The 17644-nt window shown below is 45.0% G+C and overlaps 5 protein-coding genes across 6 annotated transcripts; 2 read left to right on the top strand and 3 right to left on the bottom strand.

The window, feature by feature from the left end:
* Positions 1 to 984: 984 nt before the first annotated feature.
* On the bottom strand, positions 985 to 2103 carry DFL_007584 (uncharacterized protein; the record flags this gene model as incomplete). The annotated part of the gene is made up of 1 exon (XM_067637187.1): positions 985 to 2103. The coding sequence occupies one exon, from the start codon at positions 2101 to 2103 to the stop codon at positions 985 to 987; it is 1119 nt and encodes a 372-aa protein (XP_067488729.1).
* Positions 2104 to 6350: 4247 nt separating this feature from the next.
* On the top strand, positions 6351 to 8736 carry DFL_007585 (uncharacterized protein; the record flags this gene model as incomplete). Its single annotated transcript, XM_067637188.1, has 3 exons — positions 6351 to 7854; positions 8008 to 8612; positions 8710 to 8736. 3 exons carry the CDS (start codon positions 6351 to 6353, stop codon positions 8734 to 8736), a joined length of 2136 nt encoding a protein of 711 aa, XP_067488730.1.
* A 2778-nt stretch (positions 8737 to 11514) lies between these two features.
* Positions 11515 to 12552, top strand: DFL_007586 (uncharacterized protein; the record flags this gene model as incomplete). Its single annotated transcript, XM_067637189.1, has 3 exons — positions 11515 to 11611; positions 11689 to 12091; positions 12156 to 12552. The coding sequence occupies 3 exons, from the start codon at positions 11515 to 11517 to the stop codon at positions 12550 to 12552; spliced, it is 897 nt and encodes a 298-aa protein (XP_067488731.1).
* A 311-nt stretch (positions 12553 to 12863) lies between these two features.
* On the bottom strand, positions 12864 to 14015 carry DFL_007587 (uncharacterized protein; the record flags this gene model as incomplete). Its single annotated transcript, XM_067637190.1, has 4 exons — positions 12864 to 12990; positions 13056 to 13490; positions 13566 to 13713; positions 13796 to 14015. 4 exons carry the CDS (start codon positions 14013 to 14015, stop codon positions 12864 to 12866), a joined length of 930 nt encoding a protein of 309 aa, XP_067488732.1.
* Positions 14016 to 15504: 1489 nt separating this feature from the next.
* Positions 15505 to 17291, bottom strand: DFL_007588 (uncharacterized protein; the record flags this gene model as incomplete). 2 transcript variants are annotated; one of them, XM_067637192.1, is made up of 4 exons in its annotated part: positions 15505 to 16437; positions 16509 to 16738; positions 16820 to 17076; positions 17188 to 17291. In XM_067637192.1, 4 exons carry the CDS (start codon positions 17289 to 17291, stop codon positions 15505 to 15507), a joined length of 1524 nt encoding a protein of 507 aa, XP_067488734.1. The 2 variants fall into 2 exon arrangements, with proteins under 2 accessions (XP_067488734.1, XP_067488733.1); XM_067637191.1 differs by having other exon boundaries at positions 16817 to 17076.
* Positions 17292 to 17644: the final 353 nt, after the last annotated feature.

Consider the following 17644-nt stretch of genomic DNA (forward strand, 5'->3'; position numbering starts at 1 on the left):
ATGGCTAAAATATCCAATCCATCATACCACCCCGGCCTCGCTATTTCGGAAGTCGCATTGAGAGGCGACGACAGCGACTTCAGCCTAGGCTATCCTGGTCGACGGCACAGAATTGGACAAAGTTAAGTCTCAACGAATCCCCGTCGGAAAACCAGGGCGCAGACAGGCGATTGTTCAGATTGCGTTAGCATGATTGCTGCACAGCCGTTGGTTTTGACTTTGGTACCGCTATGTCTCAGGATCGAACATCAGTATACGGTATACGGACTACGGCATACGAGCTGCTTAAAACTAAACTATATATTCGAAACCCCGAGGCTACTGTTTAAATTAATGAGTGAATGGACAAGTAAGTATTCTTCGGTGTTCTGATTAAGAATTTCGCATAGATAAAAAAAATCGCTAAAAAGCACAGGCATAAAACGAAGAAGGTGGTGTAGGTGGTTTCTAGTGAACAGCGAAGTATAGATAAAGAGACGCACCCTGCTGACAGTTATAAAACCTCGTTAACGATCGCGAGATGGGTTTATAGGGACGAATAAGAAAAAAAAAGAATATAGAAGGCCCCTAAAACGCCGAACACAACAGGGAAGAAAGCACTAGATGACCTGAAACGCCAGACCTCGAAGCGCAGCGCTGCCACCATCCAGAAACGACATGAGTACGCAATTAAGGCTGAGGACAAAGGATGACGTAAAACGACTTTTAGGCCAGGAAGGTGGTTAGGAAATATACAAAGGAAAAGCGCTAGAATATGTGGTATGCTTACCACAAGTGTGATTAAGTAAGTAGCCTAGCCAAACAAGAGTCACACTCATAAATACCGCAGGGGCGAGTGCAGCGCAGAGACTTCGGCGAGTTGGCATTCAAAAGCAGAGTATTAACGGACCTGTTAGATGGTCCGGGTTGTATTTGTCCCTAGTTCTACCGTTGTTGGCAACTGATCGTGTTATCATGTTAGATCGATATCGTTTGCCGTTATATTCACCGCACGACCTTGACAGCTTTCTCATCGAATTCCGTTTGCTCAACTTCCCTCGGCATCATGACCTCGGTTTTCAGTTGCTCCTTCGCGGTGATAACGTCCTCTTCCCATTCAGCATAGTCCAAATTGCCTCTTTTCATGAACAGGTTGTCCGAGTCGAAGGAAAAGTAGTCCAGCCCTCGGACTTTTCTCATTTCCTCGAGCATGCACAATCTCCAGACTCTGGTTGTTCGAATGGAGATGTTCTCCCCAAAAGCACGAACACGTAGGTCTTTCAATCCGTGCATTTCCTCAGATATGATTCGCCAGACTTCCTTCCACGTCTTATTATCGTATGGAGGGTACAGCGGTATCTTCCGAGAGTTCTTACGCTCGGAGACGAATTGCTCGAAGTGGGTAACCTGGTGAGTGATTTGGAGATGTTTGATGAGTCCGAAGTGTCGCGGGGAAATTGAATTGCGGAGGTGGATTAACATGTCCAGTGTGTTGAGGCAGAACATGTTCGTGGAGTATAGATAGTCGGAGGCTTCGAGGTAGGCACGACGACAAGTGCGGATCAAGCCGCCAATGTTGTATATGAACATGTCGAGTTTTTCGACACGGACCGGGTTTTCGTATATGCTAGCGCGATTGTATAAATTTGGGATGCAACAGCGCTCATGGTCGGAGTTGGCCCCGGGGTTTGAAGACCAGAGCTTGCTGTCGGAGTCTGGGAGGAAGGGTATGTCGCAACGAGCATGTCGTAAACGATGTGTGGGTTTGATAAGGTGAAATGTGTGGCCACCGAGGGTGTATTGGTAGATGAGGTCTCGTATCTCACCGGGAAGCCTGAGGAGTCTAGATTGAAGTTGAGGGTCTACGCTATCGAATTCAACCGGATGTTCTTGTTTTTTCGGTACCAAAGGAAAGTGAATTTTCGGCTTCCTGGGTTCAGGAGGACCGAGCGACTTTCGCGTTTGATACTTTTTCTTTTCCTGGTAGAGTTTCTTTTGGACCTTGATCTCGTCTTTTGCAAGTTCGTATAATGCTTCTCCAGAAATCCAAACAAGACCAAAGGGAACGAAGATACAGAAACCGATAGCGTTGATGACCTTCCGTGTCCGGGTTCGCCTAACCATCTTGACGAGGGGGTCGAAAGGTTCCCGGTCGAAACCTTGCTAAGGATAGACTCTCCGTCTAGCTATAAGCACTTAGTTGGGTCAGTTGAGGTCGGGTTGTGAATCCTAGTCAGAATTTCGTTGTTGTTGGGAAATATTTCGAAACGTCCCGTCGTTGTGAGGTATATTTCTTGGTGGGATGAGAAGCCACCAGGATATCCGTCTATAGATCCATACAAGTAAGAACCAACCAAAGATAGGGAAACGATAGCAGTAAGTATAAAGGACCAGGGCCGATTGTAATATACTTATTGCGATGAAGATGAGGTCGTGAAGTCGTGAAACGGGAGGTAGAGAGTGGGGTGCAAGCGGTGTTAAATATGGCCAGAACGACGAGGTGCAGCAAAATCCCTGTCAGCCTGGCTGAGCGCCGGGTGGTCGGTCGTCTTTGGCTACTATCCCAAGCCCACCAGCCAGCCTTGGTGTGAAATGGTTCAAGGATGCCCAGGTACCTGGTAACCTTGGAACGGCGTAGCGAGAGAGGAAGAAAGAGGGAGAGAATAAAGAAGAGATGATCTTCGAAAGGATCTAGAGGTAGCGACTTGGTAGATCAGGTGTTCGTGGGTAATGTTAGGAGGAAGTACGTTGAGTGTGTGAATCGCGAACGAGCAACGGGTATCGCAGCAGGGGTAAACTTCAGTGCAGTGCAGAAGTGGAGAACACTTCCTTTCGGATGGAAAGCATGCGAATAGTCAGCCACTCGGCCAAGTTTGTACCTGGCAGAAAACGATGAAGCCAGAGCCTCTGAGAAGGAAGCTGGCCGGGGTGATTAACGACGGAGGCCGACGAGATGGTTGACGGGGTGGTTGGCGGTGATGAGTTGCGTGGTTGAGAGTAGGTTCGAGGTTGATTGAAGCGAAACGCGAGGCTGTGGAATTCTGAGTTCGAAGCAACAACAGCCAGTAAATTCACTTAACTCCACAGCACATAATATTAATACACCGACGTCTACTAATGTTTATTTACTGTGTATGTATGTATGGAACTGCCGTCTCGGAACATCGACTGGTCCTCAACATGCTAACTCCTTTGGTGATGAGTGGAGCTCTGTGTATCTCATTGGTGGTTGACCGCTCGACGGTTGTCCAACCGGCCTGCTGCCACGTTTTGGCTCTCGATCGATATTGCTTTTGCCCGCGAACTCTCGCCACCTTCGCTTCTATCCTCAAAATTCAAAATTCAAAACAAAATTGAAAGAATTCCAGGAGAAATTCAAGGCATCGATGTTATGTAATACCGGGAATTATTACCATCATCATGCCTTGTGCAAAAGCGCAGAAGGTAGTCCAATTATATCCCTTGAGCCGTTACATTCAGAAAAAATGCCTGCTCACAAGCGAAACAATCAAAAAGCTATTAGCTGATCCGCTTTTCCGAGTCAAGAATAGTACTTCTCCGTATGTACCGTGCCGGATTTAGATCATGCCATATGATATCAGCCGTCTCGAAAGTCTTCAACGTCTACAACAAGACGGTCACAGACCTTTTTTTTTTAGTTGACCAGAGTCTTTTAAATTCGCTTGTAATGCCTGATATCATTTCTGGCTCGCACTTCTGGCCGACTGTTCCATGGATCCATGTTGTCAATAACTAATCAGAATTCTAGAATCATTAGCCTCGAAGTCCAAGAAGCGCGGCTGCGGGCATAAGTTCAGCCGCATACAACGGCTACTATTGCCAACTTCACCTCATCCCCAAACGGAGCTTTCAGCTTCTGAGATGGATACTATAGATTATTTACTTAATAAAGGGAGCACGGGCTTTAGGAGTTGGCGAATATCTTGTCCTTTCACCGGAATTTTGACTCGTCTGATCTATACCACCGACAACCAGCCTCTAATTTAAACCCCGAGACTACAATTTGAAGGACCGAAAGCACTTGCTAACACTTCAGCCCGAGCTGCTGCAAGCCTTCGAGTATATTAACTCTTGGCGATAGCCCGTTGGAATCAATTTAAATGGATTTTAAAACCATGGGATTATTATAATATAACAACCTCGTCCCTATCCAGGGACTGTATAGATATCTTCGGAATCCCTCGCCTTTTTTCCTCAATAGGCAACGTCGCAGTTGCATTTAGTTTCTCTAAATTGTCTCGCAGGTTATTATTTCCAGGCATGAAATGGGTCACCGATTTTTAATCATCAGGATGCCGATAGGGCGTTACCGATATGTGGCGGCGGGTTTGATGTTGAGGCTGCAAGAGAGGAGTGGTCTAGAACAGCGGTTCAGGTGACTCAAGTTGAGACTACCATCGGGACGGATGGGACGCGGACGCCAGAGTCGGCGGTGAGAAAAGAGATTACGGCTATGGAGACGGCTATTTCAACTGAATACAGAGTAAGTACATACTTGCCATCAGGTAAGGAATCCCAATTTTCGATATAAAATTTTAAATTAAGCTAACTTGAGAATCGATATCACAGTGGTACCATACACAGATACAACTATATATACCATATAACCGGATCAGACGGTGTATTAAGAACAATCACAACCGCTTGGACGACGCAATTGCCAGTGGTCACGGTATCTACTACACCGGAAAGTAATAGCAAAAACAACAAGGTTACACTTGGGGTGGGGTTGGGAGTAGGAATACCAACTTTGATTCTAGTAATAGCCGTACTCATTGCTGGAATCTCCTTGCTGCGTAAGAGGCCTGTAGGTGGAATTGGAAAGCAAGCGTCAGAGGAACCTGGGATCGCGGCGTGAGATTTCAACGATAAACTTTAGGGGTTTTCTCAAGAACTAGTCAAACGATGTCGAATAATCTTTACTTGACCCGAAATTCCACAGATACAAAAGGGAAACCGGCGGTTACGATAATATATAAAACAGCTGCGGTATTCAGGAGGGGCCGTGAAAGGAACCACGGATTACTCACCGGACCATTATTTATATCCCAAGGAAGCCACAAACGTACCTGATATCCGATAGACACTGAAACCCAATAACCGAGCTCGTTTAATAGTAGGATCCTTTCGTCATGTACAATATTCCTTTAATTGGGATATCAAAAGTTCGGATAGCAGCGTTTCATGGTTAGCTGACGACATTAAAAAGTGACAGAAAGTCGACCATGATTGCCTTTAAATGTTTTCCACATTGCTCCGCCTTCGCGCTTGAAGTTAATATCTACTGATTCACTTCCTAACCTTACATCTTATCGACAACATCTCCAGAAAGGTCTCGAGGTCTCCCGTTCCCATAGTTGGTTCCGTGCTGACCTAAATCATGGCTTGTATACATGCCCTTCCTACACAAACACCTCAATTTTTTTGCTTGTGTTTCAGGATCACTTGAACTTGCATAGGGATGTCTCTTATTCATGCACGCCGCATGTCAGATCTCACACAACGGCCCAGACCAGGATTATTCAACACCCAAATTTATAACGACCACACTTGCAACACACGATTGCTTACTCCAGCCTCGTTAACCTTGGGAATAGAGTCTCCCGACTTTTAGTTTTTTTTTATAGCATTCTTTTGAGGGCAGCGGGCACTTCTTTTGTAGCACCGCCCTCAGGCTACAGTTTATACTTTTATACGCCCCACCCTACTGTGTTTGACAAAGGCTTAGACATGGAGAATATCTGGATGTGCGCCCCTAGCTATATCAAAAATTTGCTGTCATCTTACCGAAGGTTTGGATCCACCATGAAGCAGTCAGCACACATACCTGCCTTTGGCCCTTCGTAGGCCTAGATAGTATAGTACGGAAAGAGGGGTAAAGGGTTAATGCGTACGCAGTGGCCCACTATCATGTTCCTTCCTGAGCGTCAATGATATCCCTAGAACCCGGGTTTGAAAATCGGTTCTAGGATGCGATATCTCTTACATCTTGGCTACAGATACAAGGAGTGCTTATAGGGGACTTATCAGGGCTAATGAATTCGTTTATATATCATACCTCTCCGCCGATCTTGTCTAATTATTCTCTTTCAACCACCATCACTTTACAGTATTTCTCTATTACACTTGGCTTTTGGTTTCATTCTATTAATTGTTAAGTCACTCATTTAATATTTCATGATTTTAAAATCTCGTCCCTTCTAATCCTTTATTTACAAACCCACATATTATTTCATTTGTTTCAACATATCCTTATTCACCCTCGGATGGTATAATTTTTATTCACACGGTACCTTTATAAACCACGGGCCTTTGAAGACCCGCAAGTTGCCTATAATACACTCTTAATCATGTACCTCACAGCTCTCCTTCCAATTCTCTGCCTTGCTTCGTCCATTTCCTCCCTCGCAGTTTCCGGCGGCGTAGAAGTTGCAGGCCAACAAACCCCAGAAAAGCGTGGAGATTCATGGGAAATCCCTGGATCTACCGGCAGCGGAATCATCGAAGATCCAGATGTTGTGAAATTGGATGATACGAAGGTGGGAGAAGAGGGTACCTACATTGGCACGCCGGCGAATACGAATGAGGGTGGCGATAAAATGCAGGATGGGATTAAGGTCGACAGCTGGCCTATTATAGCTGGTCCCGGTCCTGCTATCGTTGATCCTGAAAAGTTCCCTGCGCTTGAACCTGTCCGCAAAGGTAGAAAGAATCGACGTTCTGTTACTGCGTCCAAAAATGAGCCTTTGCCGGATACACTCAATGTTCCCGCGGAACAAGTAACTCAATGGATGACCGAACTCGACGATATTTTCGCTGAAGGGTCTCTGGCAGCTAAAAGAGACAGTATCGACGGATCACCTAGTAAAGGAATTCAATCACGCAATACCGACGTCTTAGATAATATCAAGAGACGTGAGACCCGAGAATTCGCTACCGCTTGGTTTTCCCTTGGTGGAGGGTCTCCGAATGACTTCCGCCTTATCTTCGACCCTTCGCGTTCCGGACCAATCAATAATTATGTTGACCCTGGAGATATGTCTGCCAGCGGTAAAAGGCTTAATTACAAACGGGATGGAACTGCCCCTCCTATTATCGACAAAAGAAGCAAAGCTATTGCTGAAATCCTGGCCGCCCTCCATGATCAAGATGATCCAAATGGAACCGGTACTGGCGACCACGAAACCCTCAACCGTCGCTCACTGGTCGATGCCGTATCAACCCCAGTAGACGCAAAGCCAGTCCAAGACGAAGTCATCCGTCGTATCTTCAAACTCTACGGAAAAAATAACAAGCGAGATCTCTTACCACGGCAGCCTTCTCAAGAGATGACACAACAGATTCTCCAAACCCTCTTCCGATTCGAAGACGATGAGGAATGGAAATGGAATGCACCAGTTTTAGCACATAGACGTTGGTCAAAATTCCCAGCAATTGAAGAATTTTCCGAAGGTTCCCCCGAAAAACGAAACCATGAAAGCGGCGGTAGTATCTCTACCGACGACATCGATGGCCGTATCAGTGCCGGCCGGGACCCCAGTTCTTACGCCTGGCCAGATATTAGTCTAAAAGTTCGAGAAGCCCTTCCAAAGGAAGCCGATGAAGCCTCGCAACGTATCATCGTCACCATCTTCCGCATGCAAGAAAACTTTAGACATAAACGAAGCATCATTGAAGCCGAGCAAGAAGTTAAAGAAGTTTTGATCGAGCGGCGTGGGGTTAATGTATCCTACGGCTGGTTTGGAAACTTCTTCGACAGAGCTCGTTCCATCAGACCGTGGAGGTGGCTTGAAGAGCATATGCAGCATAATCACCAGCGAGATATCCAAGCTCCTGAAGCGAAGCTTCAACGCCGTACGCGTTACAGTACTCTTCCTACCACCCGCCCCTCCGGTAAAAAAAAGGGGATAGCAATATGTCTACGACAGAGGACCTGTATACTCCCCTGGGTACCATGGAATGTACGAAAACTTCAGAGCTCGAGGGGGCTGCTCCGAAGAATTATAGATTCTATCGACCGACATTCGCAAGATGAATCACAGATGACCAAACGAGATGTTGCCAGCGATTTACTCGCATGGATGGAAAAAATCAACAACTATCTAGAAGAGAACAGGAATGGAACCCCCCCCAGCGATGGCCAGCCGACGGTTGCTTATGTCTCTGCAGGGCCTGAAGAGAAACCAGCCGACGGGTATAGATCTGGGGGTGCTGTAGCCCCTACAAAGCGAGACGCCATCTCCAAAGGTATCTCCGGAATTTTTGATTCTATCAAATTGGCTCTCCCGTGTAATAAAGTTTTAGTTCCAAATCCCCCCACGACTGTTTTAATGAAGCGGAAGCCCCAACCCCAGGGAGGTGATCGCCAAAAAAGAGGCGGTACTCCTACTAGTAGACTCAAGAAGAGATACGACCCGGAATTATACCCATGGTGGAGCGGTGGCTCTAAAAATAACGGAGAAGACAACCCAGAAAATCCCTGGACAGGGGGGAACTCTTGTGCCAGGCTTAGATTTGCGAATGGCTGTGCAGGAAGTTATAAACGAAGCCTAGGGAATGCCAGGAATAGACTGCAAAATCTTAGAAAAAGAATAGCGCAGGATGAGAAAAAGGTGAGTGATAAACAAACTACCAAGGATGATGAGCTGGTGAAGAGGAGTAAAGTCAAGAAGGGGAAGAAAAGAAAGCAAACACTAACTACGACCTCAGCAAGCTGGAAGGACCCCGAATATCTAAGGCTTGACCCGTTCGGGAAATTGAAGAAGTTCTGGCGGGTATAGATTTCGATCTTCGTGGGTGTTATGGATATAGTTCTGGACATTGGGATTTCAGTTGCCTCACTTTAGTCACTCGTTTATTGTTTTTATTTTCCTTGGATAAATAGTAGTTAATATCTATGAATTGTATTTAAGTAATTCGAATACATCGGGATGCAGACATTTTAGTGGAAGTAATAACAAAGTTTAGGCATGGCATCTTCGTTATATACTTGTGAATATCGTATATAAACGTTTCTTCCATGTTTTCCTTTTCCACGCCTTTTATGTAGATATCCAATGATGCAAGTGTAATAATGGTACATCTTCTTTTTCTTCTTCTTTTAATTGTTCCCTTGAATTTTCAAGAGGCAGACTTAGTCAGATTTGCAGATAAGATACACTGCAGGGATGACCGATATCGACGGTTATATATCTGTCGGATGTATCGATGTTATACCCCAAAGAAATAACATACATGTGCTTATTTAATCACTAAATCTCGGAACAATTCTATTCTTCCTCTACACAATCTGATTCGTGACATAGTTTTAGTTAGCATGCTACTGATTTCATAATATATACTTATCACATGTACCTGGACAATGATCTATCGACACCAGATATTGAATTAGATATCCGGGCTCATAGTGTCCAATAAACGAACGTTATACCCAGAATTTCGAAATGATGAGATGTTTCGAAATTTGGTCCATTCGGAAATCTTCCTGGTTTCAAAATTCCAGGACCCTAGTATGTCATCGATCACAATACCCCCGGGACGTGGTGACCGAACTGACATTGCAACCCTCCAAACAACTTGAATTTACTAGACCCCGTGGTGCAATTGGCTCGAGATACTGTTTGTGCCCTAGAAGTACATGTAATTGCCATTCCATCATCGAATTTCATCATTGATGCATCACCTACGGTATAAGGGTAGAGGATAAAGCACCTGCATCGTCTCAAACTTCCCAACTCCTAATTACCAACTAAGTCCTCAGTGGATCGATTAGGCACCGTTAGAAACGGTATGGGAATTAAAATATTAAATTCTAGTTCTATAGGCATTATTGTTACACAAAGCTAGAGTTCTGGAGGGAAATCCTCCAATGTTTCGTCGGGAGGATATTCTAACGTTGAATATGTTCTAAATTGGATTAGTCGCCGTATGCCCGGTTACGGAATCCAGCTTCCAACTTGCGAAATTTCAGAGGTGGTGAGGATTACATACATTTGTGAATGATTGAGGTTATCGAAGGTCGAATGTCGTCTATAAATATCGCCATATCCCTTCATGTGTTCGATCCACTGTGCAAGCTTCTCGCTACACTCTATTCGCGCTATCTATTCACTCAAAGTCAATTGTTTACCTTCCCCTCTTAGACTTACCTTTTACTCGCAGAGCCTTTTTACACTCAAGACTTATAGAAAATGAAGCTCGTGCCCATTCTGTCTCTTCTCCTCCTTGGGACCAGCCTCACGGCAGCTACGCCTGCACCGGCGCAATAACGACCCGCAATACGCGTGTGGGGGACCACGCGGGGGAGATCTGTGCCTGTGGATGGCAAACTCAAGCCGGAATCAACTATCGAGCCTAATTGGGGGCCAGCACATCCTCCCGACACTTGGAAGCGATCAGGTGAGGTCTATTACGCCCCGATAGTTGAAAAGTTTTCCCAAAACTAGCATTTGAGCGAAGTTAACATTCAAGTATCTGCGTAGACTAGCTTATATCGCATGAGCCTTCATATGCGCGGTTGCCCGGCGGAAGACACCGATATATTACCAATCTAAGAAGGCTCAACTGCGGCAATAAAGCCCGACTAAACAGTTGAATTCGAGTACAGGGCATCCGCCGGCGCGAACTCGTCGCTGAAAATATAAATATCAAATTTGATTTTGTGTCGATCGATTCGGAAGGATTTGGAAGTGAGAACGGGCGGAATATGTACCGAATCGATGATAATATGGGGTTGGGCCGGATTAAATGCGGTTGAACGGAATGATAGATACTCCATCAGTTTATAGCACTTTAGTTAACTCCAGAACGAATGATACCTTCCTTACATAATTCTGCATAATAGTAACTTTTGAAGCTAGCTTTGCCTGCAGCCGGCTCTGCCGTCCGCTCTATCGATTTCTATAGCTTTTCAACGCAAAAACTACAACAAACCCGGCTGACTGAGCCTAGCACAAGGAAGCCGTAGCGTGATTACTAAACTTCCACCCTGACCTCGAAATACGAATACGTTGACATTATGCACGCTAAGCAGAAATGATCCTGCGAAGCAATTTCGTGCTTCAATTTCTGACCTATAAGAATTCGTTCATTTGAAATGGGTGGAGTTTGTCATCCAACCTTATCCACTAACGGTCTCAGAAAACCGGCTCGAACCTTGTTCTAGCCTATTAGTCGTGATAGCGGTGGTTAAAAACGACATTTTGTGCATACAAACTTGACTTACTAAGATGTGATGGCGACAGGAAGCTAGAGTTCCCCGCAATCAGCATCCTCTTTGCTGGTTTCGACTTACCTTCTGGGCCGGATAAGATAGGCAAGCGATTGCTAATAACGCTTGATTCGCAATTGAGTTCAGAATATATAAATCAGTGATGAAACCCATAAACAGAAGTGAATAAGTCAAAGTAGACATCATTTCTATCAACTTCGCTATATATATATATATAACTATCATACAGCTTCCACTTCACACTATTGCAAGAGTTGCATAATTCTCAGTCACAAAATTTAAAAATGCCACTTTCAACAAACGAACAAGTTAATGCTACCGCTGGGGCCCTCGTCGGAGCCCTTCAAGGCGCCTTTGGCAAACACCCAGGATATAGACCAGGTATTATTCGAAAACCAGAAATATATATATATACTGTACATTGCATTGTTAAACATACTGAACTTTTACGTTAACAGCTCACGCAAAGGGAACACTCGTAACCGGCACTTTTACGCCAACCCCAGAAGCCGCTAAGCTCAGCAAAGCCCAACATTTCAATTCGCCTACACCCATAACTGTTCGTTTCTCGAATTCCACCGGCATACCCGTGATTCCAGATACAGACCCAAATGCAAGCCCCCGTGGCCTCGGTATCCGATTCAATCTAGGCGGACGCAAGCACACTGATATAATCACCCATTCCACCCCATTCTTCCCTGTGAAAACCGGTGAAGACTTCCTCGCATTTCTGGGGGCATTGGGCGCAAATGCAGCGTATAAGGGCGAAAGCCCTACACCATTAGAATCTTTCTTGGGATCTCATCCTGAAACACTGGCGTTCATTCAAGCTCCAAAGCCTACAACTGAAAGTCTTGTTGGGTTGAGTTATTTCGGTGTCAATGCTTTCAAATTTATCGCCGCGGATGGCACTGACCACAATTAGGTATCAGGTCCACCCAACCGTTGGTACTGAGGTACTTTCAGAGGAAGCTTTGAAAGGAAAATCGCCGAACTTCTTGTTTGAAGAACTCCCCGGGCGATTGGCCTCAGGGCCGGTTGAATTGAAATTAGTAGCACAAATAGCTGAAGAGGGAGATCCTACCCACGATGCGACAATTCACTGGCCTGAATCTCGAAAAGTTGTTGAGTTAGGAACTTTGAAGTTGGAGGCTTTAGAGGTGGAGCCAAAGAACTCGGAAGATCAGAAATATATTATCTATGATCCTGTTCCAAGAGTTGATGGAGTTGAGTCTTCGGATGATCCTTTATTGGATATGAGAGCTTCAATCTATTTGATCAGTGGGAGGGAAAGGCGAGCGGCACCAGAGCTACAGATTTAAGGCGTTTGTACGCCGGATAGCATTTGTTGTTTCCGTTGGGGTGTAAGCGTCGATTTAACATCCCTTTGATTTACCTTCACCGATCAAGTCTCTATGTATATGATTTGATGTTTTAATGAAATAAGCGAATGTTAAATTCTTTTATTAAAACTATGAATGAGTGACATTTAATAGTGAATTACAAAAAAAACGAGGTTCTTAGCGCGAACGTGGGGACCGGTGGTTGAAGATTGTTATTGGAAGGACTTGCAGGAGTGAAGGAAATTTTGGGCATATTTATCCAGCAAGCTAATGTAAGGGTCGTATTTGAGTTACTGGGTAACTTCGTCTGAGCTACCGTTGTACTCCTTCGAAGCATTGTTTCTTGACGCATAGCTAGCTTCGAAGCAGATACCCGGGTGAAAAAAGTTGAGAACGAGGCATGCCAAAATAACCATTCTAGAAGAAAAGAACCATCAGCGAGAGGACTTTAGAAATTTACTGATAGAACGATAAATACTCACGTTCCTTCCAATACGATAAAGTAAGTCTCATTCGTCATCAACGGACCATCCCAACCTTTCGCCAACTCTGCCACTCGATAAACACATCGGATATAGATGAAAAAGGTCGCAGCAGCCATAGCGTATAAGAAGTACTTGAACCTCCTACTTTCTCTCAACCCACGCTGCTTCTCATCAAACATATGTCGACGATTCCAACATCTCCAGGCAAACTCTCCACAAAGCACCATGAAGAGAGTCATGGTAAAAACTTGGAATGAAAGACCTCCAAGAGTAATATCGCCGCCGACTTTCGAACCTTCGTCGTCGTCTGCGGTGGAGGCGATAGCACCGCCAATGGATTGGGTTATGAGAGAGACAAGGTCGCATGTAACGAATATGTAGGTGTACCAGCGGGGTTTGATTCGAGATATATCTTCGCCGAAAGCAATGACGCTATTTGTAGAATATTTAGTTGGTATTGCTTTTCGATTATTTTTAAGGAAGAATAGAAGTCAAAAGAAATCTTACATTCGTGCCAGACAAAGGTAGATACCAGCTGCATAGCAAGCCGGAGCTACGGTCAAACAACAAATCTGAATCATGAAAGATTGTCCCCCAAGGCCATCAAAGGGATCACTGCTTCCTCCGACTCGCCCAACATATCCTATGACTTCGACTATAGTATTCATCAATGAGTTTAGTATATCATCCTGAGGCACTAGGGCAAACATTCGTCAGGATGCGGATTGTTAACATACGAAGTCCCCCTAAACTCATAGCAACAAAGAAACCCCATGTCTTCTTCCAGATGCCAACGACAATAAATCCAATAGTCGATAAAACGAATAGTACCAGTAGGACAACATTGGGAGCTAGCTTTGGCGCGTAGCCATAGACACTGTCCGATACGGGGCAGGTGTTAATTGTGCACAGCCCTGTATTGTTTGGTCTGATCGACTCGTCGCCGTTCCACACCATGGTAATTGATTTATTGGCAAACTCGCTGGTAGAAGATTAAGAATTAATTTGAGATAGCAAAATTAATAACAATAGACAAATATAAATAGTAGGATATTGAAATGAAAGTGAGAGTCGTCAAAGTTGTCAGTCGTATGTGCTCTGTGGAAATGAATTCGAAACTGAGATTTCCGGACATCTTTATACCCTCTGTCACCCCGAATTCTAACTTATAGAGGAGGTGAGGGCCTAAAATCGGTTCAAGCCTTTCCCGAATAGCAATGAACACAATCTAATTCCCAAGACCAGCCACAACGAAGGAAAATGAAGCATCGAAACTAAACTAACTGTTCCTAGCAATGCCTCAGTATAGTTTTATACAAGCCTCCAACTTGCGTAACGGCAAAGCATTCGAATATCCCACTGCCATCACTTCGATATCAGGAGAAACCGGTCACGCTGGGACCCCCCTTGCAAAACATCATCATAGGGTGACAACCAAAACAAGGACAAGATTAATAAACTAAGCTTAATCTTGGCTCGCAATTATCTGCCAGTCACGGTTTAACGGAATAAGGTACAGCTCAACGATTTAAGCGTATATACCAGTAGCTCAAAACTACCCATCCATACCTGGGGCTGGGTCGTAGATTGTTAGCGCCGTGGCATGCAAGTTTCTGAAAACAATAGTTAGGATAGCTGCTTTTTGGGCCCGACATATGCGAGAGCGCATCCGCGCAGGCCTGAGAGCGTCGTAAGCTCCTTAAGTCTGAAACTTCTTGCCATCAATAATGGAAGTTGTATACCAGAACCGTTAACCAGCGCCAGCCGAGCCTTCGTATCCAAGAAAATAACACGAGAGTTTCAAATGTTTCGTGTTGTTCTTCTACTTCAGGATCACTTTTCGGGGAAACTTTTATGCACCGTCAGCTGCAGAATTAATTGTTGAAAGTTCGGTTTTATAGGACCAGTATATCCAACCGGATATCTAGATTTGACTGTTCACACTTCTGATTCTAGTGGTTCCGTCCTAAACTACAAGATCATCGATCATGAAAGCCAATTGCCAAAGTCGCAACACAGTATGACCAGCTCAACTATCACTCGAAGTCCGTGGCGGCATTACGTACCCAACAGATAATAACCACAAAAATGCCCGTTTTAGAAAATTATTCCGGTCGACGCTTCGGGCCCGCTACCGAAAAAGCTTACTAACAAGCCCACAGCACGCGAGAGGTGCAGTATAGCTGAGCCCCGTTTACGACGTCTGCTTCCGTGATATCTAGAAACCCTTTATAACGTTATGCGCGTCTGTTGTCGTGTCCACGTAATCCCTCGTGAGATAATCGAGAATATAGAGCTCGAATATCTAACTTCATAACGATATTCAAGGATTCGTATATGAGCTCCGATAGCGCAATTTCCTTGAAAGCGTAGTAAAGAAAAACAATTTGGATTCTTGGCTGAAATTTATGTGAAGAGCCAAATGTCTTGTCTGTGGTTGTACGTTCTAGTTTTTCCTCCTTCTAACTCTTACTTTCAAGCCACCTTCCATTGGCAAGGTCAAACTATTCCTACTCCTTCTTCTCCCAATTTTATCTGCTTCCTCGAATTCCCAATTCCTTAACGATTCTCCTAGTACCCATACACCCATAACTTCGGCCATGCGTTTCCCTAAGCAACTCCTCGCACCCCCATTGAACACAGGGTATTCAGACGCACTTTTAACTTTCAACTTAACTTCTTCAATTCCATCGGTAAAAGACGACCTTTCAATCCATCTGTCAGGTCGAAAATCATAGGCATCATCGCCCCATATCTTCTTCGACCGACCGTATGCGTACGGACACCATACAACCACGCTTTGGGGAGGTAATACCGTCCCATCTGGGAGTGTCATCCCAGCCGGGTTAAGAGTTTGTTTCAGCTCGAAAGGCACAGGCGGATATAATCTCAGTGTCTCGAGGAATACCGCATGGCTCTTGGGTGTCAGTGTAGTACTCAAACTGGCGTAAGTATGAACTGCAGTAGACGGTAATTCGTCCGTAATATACGGTATAAACTGTGGCTGCTCTAGTAATAGATGCAGAACCCAAGTCATAGAATTTGCAGTTGTATCCCGCCCAGCGGATAGGAAGTTGACAGCGGAATCGGCAACAACGTGGTGTTCTGGGACGGCATCGAGGAGCATGTCGACGAGATCACCGCCGTCCTCTGTTGATTCAATATCCTTATTGATTGGTGTATCATTGTTCTCTCGGCGGCAAACCGCAAGTCGAACGATTTCGTTTCCAAAGGACTTTACTATCGAAACTGCTCTCCGAAATTTCTGACCGAACAAATAGTAGTTCAGCTTCCACAGTGGATTTTGGAAGCGAAGGCCTGTGAGGTCAGAGGCATAGTCGAACGCCTCTGAGAAGGGGTGTGAATTCGACAAGTCCATCTAAGCCGGCAAATCAACACAGTCCTTAATCAGAAAACTAGTTCTTTCATCTCGATATATGGAAAACCTACCCCAAAAGCAACTCTACCCATAACCCGTGTCGTAAACTCTAAGTATAGTTCCTCCATATCAACAACCTTTCCCGTCTCTGCCGCCTCATCTAGCTCTGCCCTCGCCTTCTCCCAAAACTTCGGAAAGACTTCATCAACAAGAACTTGTAAATGCGACCCAGCAAAGAACTTATTCCCCGCTTTCCGTTGAGTTTTCCATAATTGGCCGGATGCATTGATGATCCCATGCCCTATATATCCCACCGCTAAATCAGATTTCTTCGTATAAAACAGAGAATTTCTTAAAACAAAAGAAAAAGAATTCATACTACCAAATAAATGCCAACTTCTTTCCTCGAAAAAAGGGCCTTTGCCAAACCCTTCACTTCCCTCCTTTTTCATTATAAACTCTAAAACATCGGGACTGCTGACCACGATACCTGGTGGTAGGGTCGGCACGCTAATCTCGTATGTCTCAAAACCAAAAATTTCATTGTGAATTTTGCTGAACCAGTCGAATAGTGATTGCCGGTCTAACAGAAGAAATTTGAGACCGTTTCCAAATAGCGGGAGTGTTCCAGGCGGGTTCCTATGAATTTGTAACTAATCGTGAGAAGATTTCTGGTAGAGGAAGCCTCAGGCGGTTTTTGGTTTCCATTTCCAAGGTGGTCTTTCTTTGTGTTGCCGATGTGGAACTTACTGTAGCGGCTTCCCATCCCGAGTTATCTTGTGTGACTGTCGGTAGACCAATTGCTTGATTAAATAGGCCAGGCTGGCGCTAGCTATAACGTAGACAGCAAGCATTGCATCGCGCGCGTAGCCTTGGCCCTCGGTAAACTATGGTTTTTTCGTCTCTGGCCCGTGGTTTCGATTTTCTTCGCAAAAGATATTCTTTCTGGGTTCGCCGTATGCAGCTATTGGGCGTTGGTTCAATGCGCTCAGTATCATGCTGTTTTGTTGAGATTTAGCGCGGGGCAGCCGAATTTAAGCTATTGCAGCTCGTGCCGGGTCCGGAGTGGTAGAAAAAACTTCTTATCTTCAAAGAAGCTGGAAGAGATGGCGGGCCAGACTACTCATGCAACATGCTGCCTGTGCATGTACTTACATGAGCTGGGCAAGGCTGCCGTCACTACTCGTCATAGCCACTTCGAGTGTCC

The sequence above is a fragment of the Arthrobotrys flagrans genome (genome assembly GCF_004000055.1).
Source record: "Arthrobotrys flagrans strain CBS H-5679 chromosome Unknown unitig_8, whole genome shotgun sequence".
NCBI lineage: Eukaryota > Fungi > Ascomycota > Orbiliomycetes > Orbiliales > Orbiliaceae > Arthrobotrys > Arthrobotrys flagrans.